The sequence below is a fragment of the Podarcis liolepis genome (assembly GCF_965112155.1).
Source record: "Podarcis liolepis genome assembly, chromosome: 8".
In the NCBI taxonomy this organism is placed as follows: domain Eukaryota; kingdom Metazoa; phylum Chordata; class Lepidosauria; order Squamata; family Lacertidae; genus Podarcis; species Podarcis liolepis.
The window spans coordinates 17,794,985-17,812,634 of record NC_139560.1 but is presented as its reverse complement, the minus strand read 5'-3'; the positions used below and the strand labels follow the sequence as shown (position 1 = coordinate 17,812,634).

Sequence of the window (17,650 nt, the reverse complement as noted above, 5' to 3'; positions counted from 1 at the left end):
ATACAGTGTGGCAGCTTAATGCCATTGATTTCCACAGAATTCGAACCTATATAAAAACTGAACAGCATTGTGCAATTGTAATTAATAACAATCCTCAAAGGCATCAGACTCCAAACTCATTTTTGTGGGAGTTTACAAAGGTGGAATAAAATTGCCACATCCACTTGTCTTCAGCTGAGGGCATGTCAAACACATTTCAAGAAACCATCACTATTTTTTAAAAAACAGGTGTTCTACACTCATTCAATGCTTCTTTTTCATCTTGTCATTGGCTGTGGAATTTGCAGTCAATTTAGTGACAGTAATCTCTCCCACCCCTTTCTGTTATTTCTAAGAAGGCACAGAATGCATGAGCCTGAAAAATGAAACAATATTCAAGACCCTGAAGTGTTCACACATACAATCTGTTAATAAGGCCTAGTGAAGGCTGTGTATGTGTGTGGAGGGGTTGGGGGGAGAGATATCAAGAAAAGATCATCTCTATTTTGGAAATGAATGGATGCAGGAAATTCTGCCATCCTGAGGGACAAAGAGAGTAACATGCAGTTGACAAACGTTAAAACACTGAGAAGTGACACTGTCATTTCGCTAGACCAGCATTACAAGCATGTTGTTTTTCCAGTTCCAACCTTATTTCCATAGGCTATTCACACCATCCTGACCTAACATGACTAGTTGTAAATCCATTTGTTTGTGTCAAAAGTGTCATCACAGCTCAGTAAGCCACAGATGTCCCAGTGTTAAAAGACTGGATTAAAATAAAAAATAATGAAGAAATCAGTGTTTATTGAACATTTGGTTTGAGTCATTATGAATAACATGCTTTTTCAGACTACAGACATATCCCTCTCACACTGCTCAATTCTCTTTCTCTACCTCCCACCTTTCCTTCTAATTCCTGATTAGGATTCCAGCAGTAGGAATTTCAGGCTTCAGGCTCCTCTGTGTGCCCACAACATCCATACACTGGGAGCCGGGGTGGGGTCCCACTTCCACAACTTAGTATTCTACAACAGTCATACATGTTGTGGCAACATCCAGGGCTTGAAGACAGACACCCTACTGCGTCTATGTTCCCTAAAAGCTGTATCTAGAGCTGTATTCCTCAGTCCTTTCCTGTTACAGAAGGACTAGTTGCAGGGGCCTGACTCTTACCCTTGTGCTTCTGAGGAAGTGGGTTGGCTCAACTGGGTTTTGCTCATGAAACCTTAAACACGATATAAGAAAAGTCTTGCTAGCAGATCAGGCCATTAACCCACCAAGTCCAGCATCCTAATTCCACAGTTACCAAACAGATGCCGTTCACTGGAAGTTTTTGTTCAGAGGTTAGATGGCCATCTGTCATGGATGTTTTAGTTGAGATTCCTGCACTGTCAGGGGTGGGATTAGATGACCCTTGGGGTTCCTTCCAACTCTACAATTCTATGGTGCTATGAATATTTAGAAGATAGATCGTATACCTATGAAGCCCACTATGTTGTCTCCTTGGGAATGTTGCCAGTTGGGTTCTTAGATGTATCATTTCTCCCAAAATTTCATGGGGATACTGTTTAGTAGAGTGATGGCCAAGCCTGGCCCTCCAGCTGTTTTGGGACTACAACTCCCATCATCCCTAGCTAACAGGACCAGTGGTCAGGAAGGATGGGAATTGTAGTCCCAAAACATCTGAAGGGCCAAGTTTGGCCATCACTGGTTTAGTATATTAGTGAGGGTATTTGAAAAGGACCAGAAATGTTCAGCTCCCAGTTAACCAGCTGCCCCAGGTAATCAAGGAAGCAGGCTGTTCCTACTCTATGCTCCCGTCTGCCCACCACTTGCTTGTTCATGGCCTCCATGCCGACAGAGCTGTACCAGAAGGTCCAGGAAATCCCTTTAAAAGGCATGGCTGCCCATAAAAATGGCTGCGATTTCCAACACACGAGCTCCTAACAGTGGGCACTGTAGGAATGCATGTCATGTTGCTATTACTGTTAAGACTGGTCACCAGGGATCATTACTATTATTGGTTTTATGTGCTGTGTTATAGTGTGATCTAAACATCTATACTCAGAATTAATGCACACTGAGTTCAAAGGACTTCTTTGTGCTTTAATAACTGAGTTTAGTTAGTTATACAGTTCCTGATATTTCTGTAACTTTATATATAAAGTACCCGGAAGCTGTGCGAAACACTCTGAACGATTCAGCACGCATTTTTTAACACACATTAACAGAAACTCTGTATGTGCAGCATTCACAAAGATGCTCTGCCTAATCACTCAACAAATCCAAGTACAGTGGTACCTCAGGTTACACACGCTTCAGGTTACATACGCTTCAGGTTACAGACTCCGCTAACCCAGAAATAGTGCTTCAGGTGAAGAACTTTGCTTCAGGATGAGAACAGAAATCGGGCTCCAGCGGCGCGGCAGCAGCAGGAGGCCCCATTAGCTAAAGTGGTGCTTCTGGTTAATAACAGTTTCAGGTTAAGTACGGACCTCCGGATCGAATTAAGTACTCAACCCGAGGTACCACTGTATGGGTATTGGGTTTTCTTGTCCCACGAATTCAATGATGGGCCTCGTACAAGAAACAAGTGACAACACAAAGGCTGCTGAAACACACACACACACACACACACACACACACATCTCAGAAAAGGCCACTGACTGATGTAGCAATTCTGGAGCCTACAAACAGCCTGTTGCTTTGAAGGAGAAGAAAACCCCTGAATGGACATGATTGCCAGAACTAGTACAAATGGGACTGGGTTGTATCCTTATTTTCCCTTGCAACCTGGCCAAGAAATCTAATTTTCAGTTTGTACGCTATCAAGAATGGATAGGCAGATGGGCTCCGTTGAAACATTTCTTGCCATCTGCTGATAAACTGAAAGTGGAATGCTGCTTTTTTTTATTTAAAAAAAATGACAGAAAACACTTTTTTCAGTCTGAAATATGGTAAAATGCCTTTTGGCAGTTCTCGTTATTGATTGCATTAAAGGCTATATTGATCACACTTTGTTTTCAATCTAATAAATTATAGCCCTTCAGGTTGCAAAAATGTGCACGGCTATTCATGAACAGCTATTAGCACTCGCAGCTCTAATGCTAGCTGAAGCACATCACATTCTTCATGAAACATTTAAGTTTAGATCTCTTCACTTGCAAAGAGCAATTGCAAGCATTCACTCTAATCTTTGCTTAACAGCGTGTCGGGGAAGAAACATTTTAAAAACCTGTCCAAACGGCAAAACAGAGCAAGGGTAACATTTATTTCATTTAGCAACAACAACGTTTTTGTCGATAAGGATACATTTAAAAGCACAATTGGGAACGTGTGTGCGCGCTTTAATACTTTGCAAGAGAAGAAAAAGGGCAGATTATTATGCAGTGGTACCTCGGGTTAAGAACTTAATTAGTTCTGGAGGTCTGTTCTTAACCTGAAACTGTTCTTAACGTGAAGCACCACTTTAGCTAACAGGGCCTCCTGCTGCTGCGCCGCCACTGCACGATTTTTGTTCTCATCCTGAAGCAAAGTTCTTAACCTGAGGTACTATTTCTGGGTTAGCGGAGTCTGTAACCTGAAGCGTCTGTAACCCGAGGTACCACTGTACTGGGCATTTAATTCAGCTTCTTGAATAGTAGAATTGTAGCATTGGAAAGGACCCCAAAGTTCATCCAAGCCCCTGCAATGCATTCTGGTTAACAGAATCCCCGCTTTCATTTAAACAAACAGAAGAAAAGAAAGTCAGTTTATCCATAAACCTATGTTTTTACAATTACCATTGATGGAATGGAGTGGATGATACCTGTTGGTTTAATTTGTTTCTCCTCTTTAATAAAGCTTCATTAAAAGTGTAATTTTTCAAAAAAAAACAACAACCAATATTAGATTCCTTATTCATGAGAATCTATGCTTGGGCAATCAAATATGATATCTTGGATGCCAGAGGAAAGCTGAAAAATATTTTTTGTGGTCAAGAGTCCAGATTCAATGTCCTCCAATGCTCTTTCCCATTTGTTCAAAGGTTAAGCACTTTAAAGTACAATGTATTCCAATAAAGGAGATTCTAAGTAATGCGGAGTTGCTATCTCTAGCTTATGTCTTTTATTTATATTTCATTCTATCACATTGATTGAATAGTTCATCACATACATAATGTCTACAATTATACCAGCTGCAAACTTACCTGGGCAGAAACAGCCTAGCCTCCGTTATCCTGGGCTCTGGAAACCTCCATTCACATTACTTTAATGTGCTATAAGTGTAAATGTATTTGAAGGCTATTTCAAAACTGAAGTTAGTAATCTAACAGATATATTCTGCAATACTTGGAACTGGATGCTATCTTCACATTGCGCTTGTGTTATTGCCAACTGCACTGGTTCACAATCCATTTTGGGGCCCAATTAAAAGTGCTGATTTTGACCTGGAAAGCCTTTAGGATCAGGGAACTTTTAGGACCACCTGTCTCCATATGTACCTACTTCTACATTCCTGTGGAATATGTCCTGCAGGTGTCACTGCCATCTGAGGTTTGGTGGGTGGCAGTGCCTCAGTTGTGGAACATTCGCCACAAAGAGTGAAACTATTCCTGTCCCTCTTTGCCTGAAGAGGAATCCAAAGTCTGAAACAGCCTTCCTCAACCTCGGCCCTCCAGATGTTTTGAGACTACAATTCCCATCACCCCTGATCACTGGTCCTGCTAGCTAGGGATCATGGGAGTTGTAGGCCAAAAACATTTGGAGGGCCAAGGTTGAGGAAGCCTGGTCTGAAAAAAACACAGTCCATGGTAGCTCACCATGCAGGTCCCAGCCTCAAGCTTTGGGGTTTAAACTTCGCAGTTTAATGCACACACACAGGTGATTAAAGAAGCATGTTAGATGGGTGTGTTCACTCCAGGAAGCACTGACGCAACATAGATGTGCATGAAGCATACTCGGTGTGGCTCTGCCTTTGTATCCTTCCTTATCTCTGAGGCTGAAGGGAATGTTTATGTAACAACCGAGCATAGCAACTGCTGTGTTTCCAAATCTACACCCGTCACAAAAACAAATGTATACCTGTGCATAAACACCTAACCTGAAAGTTGCCATGCACAGCCATTTTTGAGACCTCCCTCCCCAATTCTACACCATCAGAGGCAGCTTTTGGGAGGCAAAGCCAAACTGATTAAGGGGTGGTGAAGTTTTCAGTCCTTGAAGGCATCAAAGGATTTCAATATAAGCCCAAATTTAAAACTTCTGCAAAGCCTAATATAGTTTTCCATTATGGAAAAATCAGTAGGCTCAACACATGCTCTTTTGCTTTTAAAACCATTACGATCGAGTCTATAAAACATTTGACTAATATCTCTGATCAGTGCCTGATGAAAAAAGGGGAGGAATGGAGTTTAGAATTTTAATTAAGAATACTCCCCCCTTCCTTTCCATTTTGGTTCTTTGCAGCTAATAAACAAATGTGCACACATGCACACACACACACCCCAAGCAAGTGCCAAGTCACTTAGAAGAATCAGAAGCCTGCAACATTTTAGCTGACATTAAGCTCCAGATGTAAAGTGTGATGTGTACAATGTTGTGTGTGTGTGTGCTTGTTAAGTAAAAACCTTTTTAATGAAGGGTTGGAGGGATCTATGCTAATTTGTATGCCAGTGGACCATGTGACATGAAAGACTTTACGGCTCAATCTACATCCCTATGAAATTGAAATTCTTAGTTTCAGACGTTTTAGTGCAATTGAATTCCAAATAGATTAAATTGGCTTAAATCTAAGTACTTGAACTGAGTACATTAGAAGCGCTGCGTCAAATAACACATTACAGTGAGAGGAGTTGTCGGAAGTTCACTATCTCACCATGAGTCAGCGGCTACCAGGATATACCCAAATACTGGCATGGGGGAATTCTGAGGTAACTGTTTCCAATTTTGTCCTCACAATAACCCTGCAAGGTAGGTTAGGCTGTGAGACAATGACTGGCCCAAGGTCACCCACTGAGCTTCATGGCTGAGTAGCGATTTGAACCTGGTATGCCAATAAATGCTTGACACTCTAACCACTGTTCCATGCTGGCTCTCTAGACCACGAGTAGGCAAACTACCGTATTTTTCGCTCTATAAGACTCACCTTTTCCCTCCTAAAAAGTAAGGGGAAATGTGTGTGCATCTTATGGGGTGAATACAGGCTGCGCAGCTATCCCAGAAGCCAGAACAGCAAGAGGGATTGCTGCTTTCACTGCGCAGCGATCCCTCTTGCTGTTCTGGCTTCTGAGATTTAGAATATTTTTTTTCTTGTTTTCCTCTTCCAAAAACTAGGTGCATCTTGTGGTCTGGTGCGTCTTATAGAGAGAAAAATACGGTAAGGCTTGGGGGCCAGATCTGGCCCAATCGCCTTCTAAATCTGGCCTGTGGACGGTCCAGGAATTAGTGTGTTTTTACATGAGTAGAATGTGTGCTTTTGTTAAAAATGCATCGCTGGGTTATTTGTGGGCACAGGAATTCATTCATTTCCCCCCCTTCAAAATATAGTCCGGCCCCCCACAAGGTGAGGGACAGTGGACCGGCCCTCTGCTGACCCCTGCTCTAGTTCAAGGGTTTCCCAAACTTTGGTCTCCAGCTTTTTTTGGACTACTGTTTCCATCATCCCTGACCACTGGTCCTGCTAGCTCAGGATTATGGGAGTTGTAGTCCCAAAACAGCTGGTGATCCAAGTTTGAGAAACCCTGCTCTAGATAGATACACCACACGGTAAACACACATAAACAGTATACAGGAAATACAACTTGCTCCTCTCCCCCCCCCCCGGCCCCCCAAGATGTATTTCAACAGCCTTACACCGCAAACATGAAAGGCAGCTGGTAATGTGCATGCATCAGAAGAACCTATAAATATTTTGAGATATTCTTCAAATGTCTTATGCGGCCTATAATAGTTGTATATTAAGACTGTCTTTGATTTCATTGTTTTTCCCCTTGTACTATCTGCCTTAAAGCCTTTTAGTCATGTACAGACGGGAGAGGTGATAGCTTTGAAGTGCCCAAGCTGCAGCAAATATGACTTTTTATTGTTGTTATTATTATGATTAAGTCTGAAGGGGTTTCGCATGTGATTTGCTGCAACTTTAGAGCAAGCTCAAAGATTCAACGTAACTTCAAGCCTGCTTTGTAAAAAAAATGCGGAGGTCGTTCAACTGAACAAAGACTAGATTTCTGTAAAACAAACAAACAAACAAGTACAGTGGAACCTTGGTTTTCGAACGTAACTCGTTCCGGAAGACCATTTGACTTCCGAAACTTTTGAAAACCCAGGATCAATGGGCGGCCGGCAAAATCCATTGAAAAAAATGGAGAAACACGCCTCGGAGGTCATTCGACTTCTGAGGCGTGTTCAAAAATGGAAGCAATTACTTCTGGGTTTTCGCTGTTTGGGTTCCAAATCGTTCAGCTTCCAAGACGCTTGAAAACCGAGGTTCCACTGTAAATGTCCAGTGGCACCTTAAATACTGAGGTGTTTATTATTGCATAAGCTTCCATGAGCCAAAGACCACTTTGTCAGATTCGATTTTCTTATAAGAATTTATAGGGTGAGAAGTTGGGGAAGCACCACATGGTCTATTGAACCCTCACAAGGCTCTTAAACAAATGATAAACTCCACACACATGCACACACAAACACACATGCGTATAAAGATGTAGTGTTATTTTCGATTTCCTCTTCTGTGTGATAGTTTCCTCACTCCGTGCAAATATAGCGCAAATGAGTCATGATAGGGTTTGTTGGGTGTTTGGATATTTTTTTTGCTCCAAAACAGCTGTGATCAGATGCTATTTGCAGGAACAGCAACAGCAGAGATTTGCACCCCACCTAACTAAAATTAGTTTGAAGTAACCAAACTTCTCATCTGAACATATGACTGCTCCATTTTTATTTTAATAAAAGTGGCATTTTCTCACACAAGAGAAATTTGTGGGCTCTTGAAAACAACACATTAATCAAAATCTATTTCCATAAAGTTTGTGTCTTCTAAACTAAAAGTTCCCTCTCACCAGAAAGCATGTTTTAAGATTTTATATGAAGAAATATCAATATAATGCAATCAAACATGACATATTCAGGGTGGTATTTTGGCCACAGCGGAATGTGGACAAAGTGGCTGGAATGTATAGGCTAAACCACCATTCCCCAACCTGGTGCCCTCCATATGTTTTGGACTAAAAATCCCATCAGTTCCAGCTAGCATGGTCAAATGTGAGGGATGGTGGGAATTTTAGACTGAAATGTCTGGAAGGTGCCAGGTTAGGGAAGGCTAGATTAAATAAAAGTTAATGAGTTGATTGTTTCTCTTCTCCTGGCAACATGCAAGAAAAGGTGAGTGAAGGTAAAACATAACTAACACATTGCTTTTGAAGTGTAAAGTGCCTAAAGAACAGAAATGGAATACACAAGGGTAATGATTTTCTAAACCAGTATTGGTTTCTTACATTTATTTCAATAGAAGCAGGTTCAGGAAAGGTAACAAAACGTTGTGATATTGAAGCATAATGCATATGAGGCACAGTTACAAACCTGATACACTGCCCACATCAAACTGCTAGGTTGGAAGGAGCAGGGACCGAGCAACGGGAGCTCACCCCGTCATGGGGATTTGAACCGCCAACCTTCTGATCGGCAAGTCCTAGGCTCTGTGGTTTAACCCACTGTGCCACCCGCGTCCCTATTTCTTATCAAACAGGGCATGGTTAAAGACTTTTCTGACTGGCTCTGCAACAACTCAATTTATCTAGCTAATTTTGAATAAGCATTCAAACTGATGTTCTCAGCAGAATCTTATTTGTTCCCAACCCCTTAGCAACTTTGGTATACAGTACCGCTCGCATTCTTTGTTCTGCAAACTGATTCACTTTTTCCTTAAGGTTTTTGATGTAACATCCAGGCACTATATTATTATATCACCACACCTGAATAATGATTTTACCACCCAATACATTTCTAGGCATTTCTTCCTGAAACATACCTAGCTGTGGCTGAGTAAATATCCAGAGGGCGAGGTTACCTCCCTACCTGATAATGCATGAGCTTGATCCACACAATGCAGATACATGCACTTAAGATGGGCTGGCTTAACATTTTAAACGTTGCTTTCTGCTGAACTTTGATTACTCCGTCACAAAGAGTATCTCCACTTACACGCAAATTCAACCCAGTAGTTCTGAAGTTCTGCCTAAACTAGTTTAAAACGGAACAGGATTTTCAAGTTTTGGCAATTCAACAGCACAGTTGCCCCCTTTTCTTTTTAAATTGGGGGGGGGTCATCCATCTAGCATTTGACACCAAATGTTTCCAATCAGTTTCTTTAACACTTTCCTGGTTCGGCGATTATTTTAGGGTGGTTGTCCCCCCCCCCCCCCCAGGATGCAGTTTATACTTAGAAGTTAAGTTCTCCACATCCCCAAACACTGAATTGTGGAAACAGGTGCTTCTAACAAAGCTGAAGGAGTTCGGCAGTGCTTTGACCCAACATAGCTATGTGCATTAGTAAGACACAGCACCCGCTGAGTTTCCTTCAGTTAATTAGAGAACCCGTATGGCAAGGAATAGCCTTGACTATAAATACTTCCTGAAAGATCCCTAACAGAGTCAAAGGAAATGAGGGGAAAATGAAATGCAGCTAAAGGGAAACTATTTCAGATGTTCCTCCTTTCAACAAGCTATGATTTTGAGGATACTGAGGCCTGGGTTACATTGTGCGAGATCTTTCAGAGAAACCAAAAGCTAGCGCAGAAATAATATGCACAAAATTAGGGCATTCGTTATAATACTTCTTAATTCTGTTGGTTTCCAATGGAAAGTCAGAAATAACTTTTGAAGTGTTCATTGGGAGTACTCCTAGCTAAGTCTGCATAGGATTGAAGTCTCTTTCCTACTGATTTCAAAGTGTGAACTGCTTTCTTAAAATTTCCCCATTTACAATCAATGGGACGTTAAAGGAGATGTATTTTCTGTTTGCTGTACCTATATTCCTTTATACAAGCCAGAAGCAGGGAACCTTTTTTTACTCTAAAGGACACATATACCCTTTCTGCGCAACAGAAAGGTATGAGGGAGGGACCCGAGTCAAAAGTGGACATAGAAATGAATATAAATTTTAACTTTGTACATTAGCCTAGTTTCTACACATATTTCTATCCTCAATCCAGGGAAGCAAGAGTTCAAGGACACATTCCATCCTGGGGAAAACATTCAGGGAGGATGTGAAGCAAGACTGGAGAAAGGTATTGCACAGGGTAAGAAGATAGCGAATAATAAATAATCCTTAAAACTGCAACTTGGTCTCCCAAACTTGGTCCTTAAAACTGCAACTTGGTCTCCCAAACTTGGTCCTTAAAACTGCAACTTGGTCTCCCAAACTTGGTCCTTAAAACTGCAACTTGGTCTCCCAAACTTGGTCTCCCAAAACTGCAACTTGATCTCTCTCTCTCTCAAAAAAAATATCAGCTTGAATACGGTAAGTTAGAACTCTATAGTTCTTGTTCCTTTTTCTTGTGCCAGTGATTTCCTACAGGTCATTATTTCATGCCACATTCAAAAATACAGTGGTACCTCGGGTTACATACGCTTCAGGTTATATACACTTCAGGTTACAGACTCTGCTAATCCAGAGATAGTGCTTCAGGTTAAGAACTTTGCTTCAGGATAAGAACAGAAATCATGCTCCGGTGGCATGGCAGCAGCAGGAGGCCCCATTAGCTAAAGTGGTGCTTCAGGTTAAGAACAGCTTCAGGTTAAGTACGGACCTCCGGAACGAATTAAGTACTTAACCAGAGGTACCACTGTACAGCAAAATAAGTGATGTTTTTGATATGGCTGAGGACATCCTTTTCTTCAAATACTCCGCCCCCCCCCCATGATGTATCCTGCTGAATGGCAAAGAGACAAGTTTGCAATTCCATAGTTTCTTCCAGTACTTCTGTGTGCAGCAGAGGCGTCCGCAGGTTTCGCACTGCCTGAAATGACAGCATGGGGCTTGCGTCTGCCCACTGCCTCCCCCTCAGGCAACCTACAGCTACCTATGTCACTACTGTGCAGGAAAACAGCTACCCCAGAACCCAGAGATTACCAAGGACTTGCAAGGTATTCGTTTGCATAATGTACTGGCTAAATAAAATGAGCTAAGGAGTCCCCGATACAATCATTACCTGATGCAGGCAACCATTTCTCAGCCTCAACCCTTCTTCCCACATATGCAATATGGGAATAATAAAGCCAACCTACCTTACAGTTTCTTTGTATAACTGAGATGATTTATGTGCTACACACTGTTAGCCAAACTCGGAGTAGACCCACTGAAATCAACAAGTCCATTGATTTCAACTGGTCTACTCTGAGTACAACTCAGTTGGATATGCCCCTATACGTTAAAATGCTTTGAGCACTGAGAAAAGGCATTATATAAAATACTAAATATAATTAACCAGGCAACTTGCTTTATTTGAAATCAATTTAGCATGCTTGCCCAGAAAAAAGAGTTCTCAAAGCAGTAAACAAGGTTGCTTCACTCAGTCGCTACTAAAACAGCAGCCAAAGCTTCCTCTACCACTCAAAAGAACATTTTTGCATATCAATAGACTCATCCTGTATCAACAAACCTTTAAAAGATAAATTGCAGCCAGGCTAAAGAAGAAAGGGATAGAAATATCGACATTGTAGTGTGCTGGAAGATATTTTTGTGCTTGGTTTTCTAAAATGTAAAAACATCCTAGGGAAACAGTGGGGAAAATACTAACTAAAATGAAGTAATTCTACCCAATAGTCTATAACAACTTTCTGGTATATGTTCACTTTCTACACAGTTGAAAATCTTGAAAAATCTCTACACTGGTATAATGCCCGGTGCTTTTTTTATGGAGGGACGCAGGGGTACACATGCCCCTAAACATTTTGTGAACATTTTGTGAAGATATGAAACAGAAACATGTTTCTGAACCTTATGGTTGGACACAACTTTGTACCAACCAGCATTTAAAAAATTGGCTGTAGACGTTGATCACCACACAAAAACACACACACAAGCCTGCTGCATGAAGAATTCATTTACCCAAAGTAAGAGCAGAATTCCTGCCCCTGTGTATGCTGATGAATAATAACGTGAATAAATTGTGTATATTTATCTACCTACCTGCATCTAGCTGCGGGGTTTTCCTATGGCTGGAAAGGAAGAAGAATAAGTCCCTGCCTGCTGAATTTCCTAACTAAAGATGAATGCCGTTCCAATGTGTCCATCCCTTCAAAACATTAGCCTCAGCTCTAGCAGTGAAAATGCCACAAGTCAATTACACACTGGTGTATCTGCACATAAAGGTAAAGGGACCCCTGACCATTAGGCCGACTCTGGGGTTGCGGCGCTCATTTCGCTTTATTGGCCAATTACATGGCGTACAGCTTCCGGGTCATGTGGCCAGCATGACTAAGCCGCTTCTGGCGAACCAGAGCAGTGCACGGAAACGCTGTTTAGCTTCCCGCCGGATTGGTACCTATTTATCTACTTGCACTTTGACGTACTTTCGAACTGCTAGGTTGGCAGGAGCAGGGACCGAGCAACGGGAGCTCACACCATTGTGGGGATTCAAACTGCCGAACTTCTGATTGGCAAGTCCTAGGCTCTGTGGTTTAACACAAATGCTCACTTAAATGCTAGACAATCCCATAGCCGAGATATGCACTGCTCTGCAGAGAAGGCAAAAAAATCAAGGATCTGGTTCCTATTTTGACATTGATCTGCTTTTTGACTTTCTTTGGTGCATTTATAGCTCCTGCTAAAACGTTCATGTTTTTCTGCTTTGCCCATCTTTAGAAATCTTTGATATCTAAAGGTAAAACAAAAAGCTATGTCTCTTATCCCCCACACCACTAATTACATGGTTACCAACTTCATTTAGATACTTTAAACAAACAAGCAAACAACATGCAAAAAGATAGATTTGTTTATTTGAAACTCCCCAAAGGTTTGCCCACACCCCAGAATAGCAAACAGCAGGCTTTTCTGGAAGGAAAAAGTTTTGCTCCTTAACATGCAATGTTCTCGTTCCTTTCATTCGTACTTGTACTAAATTTATTTGAAATCTAATCTTGTAAAACTGAAGAGGTTTGCTAGCTGAAGATATTTTATTTAAAGACCTCCTGCTTCTTCCCAAGGCCAGCACAATACTTTTTGCAGCCTGGCGCAGAGCTGCCACTGGCAACCTCCTGCAAGTCAAGGTACCTATGGCTGGTCAAGTTATTTTGACACCTAAGGCAAAAAAAATCCCCTTTCCTCCTTGCTCACTGGCAAAATATAATATTTTATATCACTCCAATCCGTATCAAAATATGCAAGAATGCTACAGCCCTCTCCACAATATTGCAATATTAGTGAGTAGCAGAGCTGTCCCAATACCTGAGGTGAACCACAGAACGGCACCCCCTCCCCTGCAGGGAAGAAGGGATTAGTGAAGAAGACGTACATCATGAACAAGGGGAGAATACACTGGTATCTCTGCCCCTGTAGATCATGCCCCCTGAGCTTGCCTCACTTTGCCTCATGGGTGGGCCGGCCCTGGTGAGTGGTAAGAATTAATAAAACATACTGTGTAATTGACATAGCTCAGTTTATTCTGAATATTTTGATTTTAGATTGGAAGACTAGCTGCTCTAACAATAGAACTCTTATTTTTGTTTTGTTTTTCTTTCGAGAGAAAATAGGTCAGCTATTCTCAGTTAGCTTTCTCAAATGCTTCTTTTTCTCTGAACAAAGCTCTCCCTCGGTATGTTCCCCAAATAAACCAAAATGAAGTATGTTGAGGTTGGACTTTGTGATGTGAGCGTTTCATACACACAGAACAAGCCCAACAGGTAAGCAAAGATTAGACCCACTCCGTACTTCATTGGAGCAGACCGAACTACCCTTTCAGTGCCAAATCACACTGAATAATGCTTACTGGACTCATTCATTATGCAACCAGTTCTTGGTATCTCCAAGGTGGGATCATTTTGAGCCAGATCTGTAATGTCTACTTCCTGGCAATGCTACAGCAAAAAAACTGTTGATGGTGGCAATGGGGAAAAGAATACTTGCACCATCTAAAATTAACCTGTTAAAAAACTGTGGTACATGTAACTTTTAAAAAAAAGGCCCAGGACTTTAACCTTTCAGCTTATGGGTCATTGCTGAACTCAATAGTGAGCATACCATGAAATACGGACTTCATTAGATCCCAAAATGGGTAATATTAAGCCTGGATATGTGACTGTTTATGAGAAACATAGGAAGTTGCCTTATTCAGACTTGGGCTATTAATCTATATAGTTCAGTGTTGTCTACATCGACTGGCAATGGCTCTCCAGGGTTTCAGAAGGGGGTCTCCCCAGCATCACATGGAGATGGAAGGGATTGGACTGAAACCTTATGAAAGCATAAGGTTCCCTGGTACACCGAGCCACTGTCCTTCTTCCAAAATAACACTGGCAGGAAGGTAAAATGTTATAAAACACATTAAATTTATAGAAGCCCACAGCTTCTGATATATATATATATATATATATATATATATATATATATATATATATTTAAGGGTAGGCCTGTAATAGGTATGGGTTTGTTTCTGAAGATTCAACAAAGATGCTTATGCAGTACAGAGTACAAAAGTTTCACCTCCACAATTCCTAGTTCCCAACACAACCAAACAAGCGCCAAATGTTATATTTAATTACGCCATGTGTTGTACTTTTAATAAAATAAAATCCCAGACCTACTTTTCATTATTATTTGATTCAGGTTTCACATTTTCAGCTATTTGATCCAGTGACGGTTTGCTTAACTGTGTACTGTCAAACCACCTTAAAATTTAGAAGGTGATTAGATGCCTTACTGCAACAGATGTGCAGCCTTCTGGGGTTCTGTGCTTTTCTTTTCCAAATGTAACATCATCTTGCAAAATCAGCAGGAATGATTATCGCAGTACAACCAAATTTAATGGCAAAGGCAAACAAAGATCACTTACTACTGCAACTAGCATGTATAGCTTTGTACAAACGCTCTTAAAGCGATTCCTTTACAATCTACCCATGTAAGTCTGAATTGCTTCAAGTGCCAACATCAGTAATGTGTGCTTGATTGCCGAGAATCAGCTCAGAATAAATGAACCATAAACATGCACAGACAAAAATAAAAATAGAATTTCCTACCCGTAGGAGGGACTGAGATTCATCCTTCGCCTTGTTATCACCAGATCCAGGATATGGCTGAGGGAGTGGTCCAGATTTCTCTCCGCTTCCTTGGGGCACCCCTTGCAGGAACCCCTTGGTCTCGACAGGCAAGCCATAAACAGGCCGTGCAAGATGGGCAGCTTCTACGTTTGGACTATCCCTTAAGGGCTTTGGCTGCTCTTGGCCCACAGACACTGTGGTCAGAAGGCCCAAGCTTGTTTGGGTAAAGGAAGGGCTCCCCCTCAAAATGTCCACTCCTCTCCAAGGTGCACCACGATGATCGTCACTGGACCCATCAGGCCAACACTTCTCCTTCAGTACTTCCTTCTCATCCAGCTTTTCCCTCTTCACTATACTTTCAGAGACGGGCTCTCCCAGTTTGGGGTCTGCACTGATCAGGCTATAGACCTTTAGGTCAACTTTGGGCTCTTCCTTGAGAGCAGCAGCCACCCCATGGCTATCTTCCCCATTGGCTGTGGTGATGTCCACCTCTTGGCAGTGCACAGTGTTGAAGTGCTCCAGTAGGGTTTGAGTATCAACAGCTGTAAAGCTGCACTGACGACATTTGTAACAATTATGGACTCTCCTGATAAGAGAGAGAAATGAAAGCAAAATTAATATTGTATAACCTATATCCATTTATTTCCCCAAAAACGCCAAAAATGCATAGAAACAAATATTTCCTGTTCCAGTAGCTTTTAACCATTCCAGCACTAGGTTCCACCTTTAAACCCAACATGCTAAATCATATCTACTCTTCATTATTTATCTTCATTATATCTCTCATTATATATCTACCATTATTCTGTTCTTCACTCTATGTCTCCTTTCCATCTCCTTCCCTAATCCTATGCAGGCACTATTGGTCCCATACTGACAAAGCCCAAGAGCGAGAAAGGGGGCCCTGCCCTCAATCTCACATGTTGCTTTCCAGGTGTCTCCCCATACACTGCAAACATCTGTTGTGAGTGGCCTTCAAGTGTGTAGTTACATGTGTGAATTACAATCCGAGTGATTTGGAAGCACGAATGACAAGGGTTCCAATTCTCATGCAAGTCTTCATGTGCAAAGTCCCACTCCTCACAGATATTTGCACTAATAAAAAAATTCCTTCCAGTAGCACCTTAAAGACCAACTAAGTTAGTTCTTGGTATGAGCTTTCGTGTGCATGCACACTTCTTCAGATACCAAGAAGTATCTGAAGAAGTGTGCATGCACACGAAAGCTCATACCAAGAACTAACTTAGTTGGTCTTTAAGGTGCTACTGGAAGGATTTTTTTTATTTTGACTATGGCAGACCAACACGGCTACCTATCTGTAACTAGATATTTGCACTGTACACAAAGGCACTGGGACAGGATCCAGCAATGTGAGGGTCAAGGCTAAAGTCTTGAAAATACTACTACTACTACTACTACTACTACTACTACTACTAATAATAATAATAATAATAACAACAACAACAACAATAATACTAAAGTGTGAATTAAATTTCTATTGATAAAGAGGAAAAATTACAACAGGTAATACAAGCTTTGAAAAGAAACAATCTGTATTTAGAACGTACCGTGGAATAAAAAAAAAATTGACACTTAATTTTAAACTGCTGCAAATTGAGGAGAACCAAATTACAGGAGAGTCTCTGCTACTCACTGTGCTAGTCTTGTGGCATCTTAAAGAATAGCCTACATTTATTTTGGAAAAAAGCTTTAACGGACTAAAGTACAAAAGCTTAGGCCAGAGGTAGACAACATCGCCCCCTCCAAATATTGCTAGTCTACAATTCCTGTCAGCCTCAATATGTATGGCCAATGGTCAGGAATCATGGGAAGTTGGGAACCAAAAACATATGTAGGGTACTATATAAGCTACCCTGGTTTATGACAGAAGTTTTGTTTATAGTATTTAAGGTGCCACAAAACTGTTGTAACCACATGCTAGCATAGCTACCCCTCTAGAGATTATATTATTTCAGTCCATCTCTGCCACTTCCCGAAATCTCAATACCAAGGTTCTTTTTTAGATGAAAAGTTAAAAACGCAGCATATGAAGAACCTAATATCTCAACATTTAGTGGTATAGATTTATAATAATTTGTGGTCAGAACATATTAATTGAGAGAGACATCAGAAAGCAATGCAGTGACAGCAGAAGCCACATCTGGCAGAAGCTTGCAGGGTCTAATTCATGTGTAGGCAAACTAAGGCCCGGGGGCTGGATCCGGCCCGCTCGCCTTCCAAATCCGGCCCGCGGACAGTTCAGAAATCAACATGTTTTTACACGAGTAGAATGTGTCACTTTATTTAAAATGCATCTCTGGGTTATTTGTGGGGCCTGCCTGGTGTTTTTACATGAGTAGAATGTGTGCTTTTATTTAAAATGCATCTCTGGGTTATTTGTGGGGCATAGGAATTCATTCATTATTATT

At 41.3% G+C, this 17,650-nt stretch overlaps 1 protein-coding gene across 13 annotated transcripts in view; it reads right to left on the bottom strand.

Moving 5' to 3' along the window:
- Nucleotides 1–17,650, bottom strand: part of TRPS1 (transcriptional repressor GATA binding 1) — a 231,496-nt gene that overhangs the window by 120,331 nt on the left and 93,515 nt on the right. For all 13 annotated transcript variants that reach the window (XM_083516528.1, XM_083516533.1, XM_083516522.1 and 10 more), the window contains one exon: nt 15,201–15,807. In XM_083516528.1, the coding sequence (XP_083372654.1) occupies nt 15,201–15,807 (607 nt within the window). The remainder of the gene's footprint in view (nt 1–15,200; nt 15,808–17,650) is intronic.